Source organism: Chrysemys picta, chromosome 1 (assembly GCF_011386835.1).
Source record: "Chrysemys picta bellii isolate R12L10 chromosome 1, ASM1138683v2, whole genome shotgun sequence".
NCBI classification, from domain to species: Eukaryota; Metazoa; Chordata; order Testudines; family Emydidae; genus Chrysemys; species Chrysemys picta.
Genome location: NC_088791.1, coordinates 174,757,317 through 174,764,373, shown reverse-complemented (window position 1 = coordinate 174,764,373; position 7,057 = coordinate 174,757,317). Strand labels below are relative to the sequence as shown.

Sequence of the window (7,057 nt, the reverse complement as noted above, 5' to 3'; positions counted from 1 at the left end):
CCCATGTAAGTCCTTGGACTAGGGTTTCAGAGATGCTAAGGCCTTGCTCTGGCTCTGCGCAGGGATGAATTTCACTCACAGAGAGTCAGTGGCAGAGCCAAGAATACACTGGATCAATTCTGATGCTCCATACTCTTTTCTAGTCACCAAAGTGCACTCCCTCTCAAGCCTGGACATGCCAGTCATGTACAGGCAAACAATCAATTTGTCCCTTACATATAAAATACACAAGAGCCAAGCTAATTCCTGCACTTTGCATACAAAATGCAAATTTGTTTACTTGCCTCTTAGTGTGTGATATTTTTACAAGCCTGTTTTGGGACTAAAATGACTCACCACACAGACTCCTTCAACTCCTTCAGTACAGTGAATAAGCAAACATTCCTCCACTTCACACAAACAACCCTGCATGGAAAAAATACATTTTATACTTGGACATGGTGTATTTTTTCTAATTAGCTCTCCAAAGCTAATCTACAGGCATAAGCTTTTTTCATCAGTCAAAAAGGGCTTCCTGTCTTCTGACAAAAACATGCCACAGTAACAGAGAACAAAGTGATTACTAGAATTGCAAAGGCAAGTGGGCTTTTTCTCAAATTATTATTGGAAACGGGTGTTGTCAATTTATAAGCAGCATCGGAAGACTGAAATTCCTCTTGCCTGAAGCTGACGGACAGCCATCACACCTATGTGTTATATAATCTAGAAAGGCTCAGCAAATTTTATGTTGGCCCAATAACATTGTAACAAAAAATACACAGAAACAAAGGTCAGTACATGAAAGAAACTGCGAAAAAAAGTAATGGACAAAATTTCAAATGCTACATGGGACACGCTTTCGTTGCAGTTAATTTAATTTTCCGCATCTTTACTGTAATACAGAGCAGTCACTTGAAGGAAATTCCATTTTATTTTATTTTTTAAATGCTGGGTGAACGTCTACAAAGACAAATTAAGTGTGAAAGTTACTTATGTTTACAAGTAGAGAAGTTATTCACATTTGTCTACAGCTATAATCACATGCTGGCAAGGCCAGGAGTAACACAATTGACTTGGCTCAGAGCTAAAACACAAAAAAGACAGCTCACTGGCTTTTGCCTTCACTGATACAAAGGTGCTTTAAAAAAAACAAACAACCCAAGATAATTAACATACTATAGTTATTTCACTCTATTCCTAAATGGAAACAAAGCACTTACAGTGTTTATTGCCATGTATCTAGATGAAGTCAGCACTACACCACCTCCCTTTGGTGGACATTGCTTACTTTACCTGGCAGTAAAACTCCACTATGTTTTTCCAGTGGGATGAGTAACACATTCATTATCCCATGGTAAAAAACACTCTTTTGAGGGGTCAGTGAATACTCAGCCACGGACGAGTTTTTCTTTCTACTAGAGATCCAAGTGGACCTTTAGGAATAAGATATATAAAAATATTTCTACATGGGGGGTGGGGAAGGACACTCTTGCAGCAGTATAGCATTTGCAGTTCATTTTTCTTAACACTCTACATCAGGGATCGGCAACCTTTGGCACGCAGCCCATCAGGGAAATCCGCTGGCGGGCTGGGACAGTTTGTTTATCTGCAGCGTCCGCAGATTCGGCCGATCGCAGCTCCCACTGACTGCAGTTCGCCGTTCTAGGCCGAGGGATGTGCTGGCCGCCGCTTCCCGCAGCCCCAATTGGCCTGGAACAGTGAACCGCAAGCCAGTGGGAGCTGTGATCGGCCGAACCTGCGGACGCTGCAGGTAAACAAACTAAATACCATCTGCACTGATCATGTTCCATCCCTTCAGAGCTTCTATGTGCTGAACAGACTGCAAGTTCACTGCTCTCACAAAGCAACTGAGCACGCTCCATACCAGGACTGCAGGAGGCCACTGTCGTGAAGGATACAGGAACTGAGAGCAGGAAGCCTGTCTCTGCTGTGCTCTCAATGGTGTCCCTTTAGATACCCAAGCAGCACAGAGGAGGATGGAACAGCCCATCTTGAATGCAGGAGTGAGGAACAGATGAGATAAAGGGGGAAGAGGTGCAGGACAGGGAGAGAAGGAGTAGAAGCAAAAGGGGGGACAGAAGATAAAGGAGGGATGAAAATAAGAACAAGGGTGGGGGACAGGGACAGGAACAGAGAAAGGGGAAAGATATGAGCTGAAGAGGATAAGGGTAGGGCTAAGGCCAGAAGAGTTTAACCATGAGAAAACACTCCCCCACAGAATCTGGAATTCAACCCTATAATCACGAGTCAGCATTCCTTTGCTGTCTAGTGAATTCCTCTGGAACTCACTGGCAAGTGAGTCTCCACCTCCGATAGTTGCTGGTCCACACAGAAGATAACAGACTTCTACAGCTACTGGTTTGTCTGTTATTTCAAATGGTAGCGGACTATGCTATGGATCTAAACTTTCAAGACCTGCTGATGACAAATTGGGGATGGTGGTGGTGGGATCAATATGGTTCCACATGATTTTTTGTTATTATTTTTAAAGTTTTTAAAACTTTAAAAAATACATTAAAAAATAAAATTAAATGAACACTAAGGATGCAAAGTCAAGCACTTGAAATTTAGTAAGCGCCAGAATTAAGGTTGCCTGCCTGTGCAACCTTAGTTTGACCCCTCTGTGAATATGCTTTATAATACAGTCCAACTATATGATCACATACTATTTTTTCCTCATGACTGCTGCCCCATTCAGTGTACAGGATGGACAGTACTCACTGAACAGATCTGTATTCAATTTTTTTTATTCTCAACATTTAATGTATGGTTCCCAAACCCATTGAATACATAATTTTTAATTTCCTTATGGACTTTATCATGGTGGTCCCACTACAATATCTTAATGCTTTATAAACATTAATGGATATATCTTCATTGCACCTGTGTGAGGTGAGATTATTCTGATTTTTCACTGGGAAACTGAAGCACTGAGATTAAAGACAAAACTGTCAAATGTATCAACTAATATTGCATGCCCATTCTGAGAAGCCTAGGGCCTGACTTTTATGAATACTTCGCATTAGATAGCACTTTATATATTCAGAGCACAGCTAACATCGTCCTCAGCTGCAAGTGCTCATCACTTTTGCAAAATCATGCCTCAGCTGTCACAAGCTGGATACCAAGAAAATGAGGAATGCAGCGGCCACTTGGTTTAAATGACTTGCCCAGTATCACATAGGAACCCTGTGGCCCAGGCAGGGACAGAATCTAGTTCTCTAGGCGGACATTCTGTTGGTTCAATAGAACACATTACCTCACCCACCTTCTCTCTTTAACTACAAGAGACCATCCTTTCACTTCCTGCAATCCTCCTCCTCATTCACTATACATCTTCCAATGTCTTAAACCAATGAGGCAGGGGTCCTATAGACAGCAGCCTGCTTCATAACACAACCCTGATTCATCCCCAGAGCAGATTCATCCTGTGCAACTAATGAGACAGACATCCTATGGAAAAAAAATAGTATGTGATCATGTCATTCAAGACTGTATTGTAATGCATACATACATGAAGGTCAAATTAAGATTACATTCTGGCATTTCCTAACTTAAGTGCCTGACTTTTTAACCTTAATCGTCGCTTAATTGTTTTTAAATATAATCTTTTGTAAGTATTCAGTATGTAAAACGAACAACATATCATTCTTGAGCAGCAAACCACTAGATTGCTTCTGAGTGCTTGAGGCAAATTCCTGATTTCAAACCCTACCAATAATATCTAGTGTTAGCCTCCAGTATTAGACTACTACACATTTTTTATGAGTGAAGAAAACCACATATGCATTTATGTTTTACCCTTCTCACAGTTTATTTGCATGTAATTTTACAGTTTCTACTTCACATCACACATTTATTGCTTCTCTTGCACAATAGTTTGACAAAGGCAATTGCCTTGCATTACATTTTGGAACGCTGGAACATGTGCCAGTAAAATCTACAGGATATATTAGCAGATCAATTTAACGTAAATATAGCAGATAATTACATTGCTTGTTATTTCACTACAAAGTTTACAACTTTGGAAACAATAATTGGTTCCAGTTATTAAAACACTTCAGTTTACTTTTTTAAGCATAAGTGTACGGGAATGCATTTATAGCTCATTAATGCACAATGAATTAAGGGAGGGAAAGGAGCTGTGACATTACATAGCACTGTTGCATATGGTATTTGTCTTTCATATATCTGTTGCACAGAATACAGTAAGAGTTGGGATGTTCATGAACTCCTTTTAATGTGAAATCATCAAAAGACTGGTTTCCCATCATGTTATATTATGCTGTCCCACTCATTCTTTTGTTTTTGAAATATTTCCAAGTTAAAGTTCTAGTAAATATAATAAAAAACATGCAAGGTTTTTGTCAGTGTGGGCATAAATGTTCAGCCATTTAGAAGACAAAGCTTACATAGAAGATGACTGATGTATAGAACTATGAATTAATAAACCCTGTTGGGGACATTTTCTCTGTTGAATATTTCTGAATTAGAAAACTTGGAACTGTAAATCAAAATAGATTGTAAAGCAAAATAAAACCTCATTTTGGAGCATATACAAATATGTAGGTCAACATGTTTTTAAATTAGTGTAGCAAAATAAAGCATTTGTCTTTAAATCTGTATGACCTTTTCAGAGTTAAAATGAATACTCTGCCGATACAATGTGAATATACAGAATCTTATTCTTTACTATGCTGGATTTCTTGTAAAGAATTCACGTAGATAACAATTTCAGCCAGCACTCCAAACCATTTACTAGCTTGACCGTATCAAAAAGCTTGGTTTGAACAACATATATCTATATTTCTAATACTGTTTCTTTCCTGGTAAGCAAAATATTTTTTAAATTATAAAAATGCAAGATCAACATTACAAGTGCTCCAAGTTAAATGGCAGCTTTAGGAAGCAGTAAAACCAGTGGCTACAGGGTCCTTAGATTTATGAGAGAGTATGTAAAAGAATAAATGTTCGTTTTAAAATAGTTTCACTTATTGTACCATTTCAGTAAATGTAATAGTACTTCGCTCTCACAGACCACTTCTCACCTCAAAATGCTTTGTAAAAAGGTAGGCAAGTATCATAAGCCCCATTTTTCAGATATGGAACCTGAGGAACAGAGAGTGAAATGACTTGCCCAAGATCACAGAACAGATAAGTGACAGAGAGCCATGACTAGAACCCAAGTGATGTGTCCCAGTTTATCCACTAGCTTTTAAGATTTTACTGTGAAATTTTCATTAAATAAAAATGGCAGAGGACAGTATTCTTGATTGGAAAAACTGCACATCCTAGATGTATCTTGGAATTTGCTGCAGAATGGGATCCCTCAAACACAGAAGGCTGCCTTTTGTCAGATTATTTATGTTTTACTTCAACATACTGTTTTTCTCTTTATCCTAACAGGAGACAATGATCTGTAATGGATATTTGAATTCAATACCAAAATGATTAAAAAGGATTCAAAGAAATTGCTGAAATCAGAGCAAGAACACTTTCGGTACAACATTGTTCCTGATAAGACACTGGAAATGACAGTTTAATTGAGAATGCCAGCTGCTCTGAAATGTTTTAAAATGTAATGCTGTAACATCAAAAATGCAAAGATGCATTTTTCTTTCTATTTCTTTCATATGTTGTCTCCTTGAATTAGATTTTAGCAACTTGAGAGCACTATAATTATATGTAAATATTAATCCTAGATTTCAGTGACCTAATATTACTATGTTTAGTTTCAAAAAGCAGCCATAGTGTGAATTCTGTGATGTTGAGTGTTGGTACAATATTTCTTCTCCACATTTTGCTTCTGCAGTGATGGTTATGTAGTTCTTCAGTTCGGGATATCCATATTCTGGAGCACAATCGCCACTCTGCTTGGAATGTACACCTAATAAAAGAACAACAACAGAACATGAATCACACTTGACATGATTTTTCATTGGGGCTGTATAAATCACTACATAAACAGGCATTTGAGAGTGAAACATTTCAGGTCATTAAAACTTACCAAACATTTTTGAAATGTTGTAATTACTATGAATCACATTTAAAGTGTAATTTGATTGCCCACTCTCCCATGTCAGAGTCATGCAAGGCAATCTTAATCAGACCCTCATTGTAGGATTTCCCCCCTTACTTATGATCAGCCATAGGGTGATATTTTTATGCAGTTACCACTAGAGGGCTCCATTTGATTTACAATTGCCAAGTTAAGAAATTTGAGGACATCTAGGTCGATAGACTGCACAGTGATAAATTACAAACTCTTACCACAGCATTTGAACAGTATTGTGTTGTGAATTAAAGCTGCCCCAAGGTCTGTGATGTCATTTCACACAGGTAAATACAAGAAATATAACACAGCAATGCATTTTTACCATTTTGACATCTATGGAACGTAAGTATCTGATAGAACAAAATGTTGAACATAGAAATTGATTCCAATTGATCATTGCTAAATTCTGATTTTCTAGTCAAATGATGTTTTTATTTAACCTTTGGATTATGATAAACAACTTGAATTATTTAAAAAGATTTCTCAAAGATGAAAAAGAATTTGTGACAATTATATTTATTCCTTCTAAGCACAGATTAGATTCACAATGGGAAAAACACATCTTGGCATGTACTGTTTACCAAATATTTTGCTATGTGGCACTCTAACCATTGACAAATACAGCTGCTCATATGTGCAGAACAACTCATTAAAAATGAAATTATAAAAACTAACACATGATTGAGGGTTATTTGTTTCAGTTTGACAATGTCCTTGTTTAGGTCATCTTTCTTTCCCTGGGCATTCTTAAAATTCTGCTATTTTCAGCCATGTTATCTCCAAGTTAGAGCCTGACTGACAGTAGTGAAAGGCTTTCATAGTTTGCAACTGGAATGAAAGGTGGAAAAGCAAACAGCTTTAGGAAAAAGAGAGAGAAAAAAAGAACTGATCTTCATCGAACCAGACCGTAGCATGTCCAATGCATCTCAGCTGGGGTCACTAGTAAACACGGTGATATCCCATAAGGTTTCATTGATAAATAACTCCTACAAATCTGTTCCA

The 7,057-nt window shown here is 37.7% G+C and overlaps 1 protein-coding gene across 4 annotated transcripts in view; it reads right to left on the bottom strand.

Annotated features, from left to right (window-relative positions):
• Positions 1–3,789: 3,789 nt before the first annotated feature.
• The window catches only part of GBE1 (1,4-alpha-glucan branching enzyme 1), a 285,371-nt gene continuing 282,103 nt past the window's right edge, over positions 3,790–7,057 (bottom strand). For all 4 annotated transcript variants that reach the window (XM_065575460.1, XM_065575466.1, XM_065575471.1 and 1 more), the window contains one exon: positions 3,790–5,887. In XM_065575460.1, the coding sequence (XP_065431532.1) occupies positions 5,831–5,887 (57 nt within the window). In that variant the 3' untranslated portion in view covers positions 3,790–5,830. The remainder of the gene's footprint in view (positions 5,888–7,057) is intronic.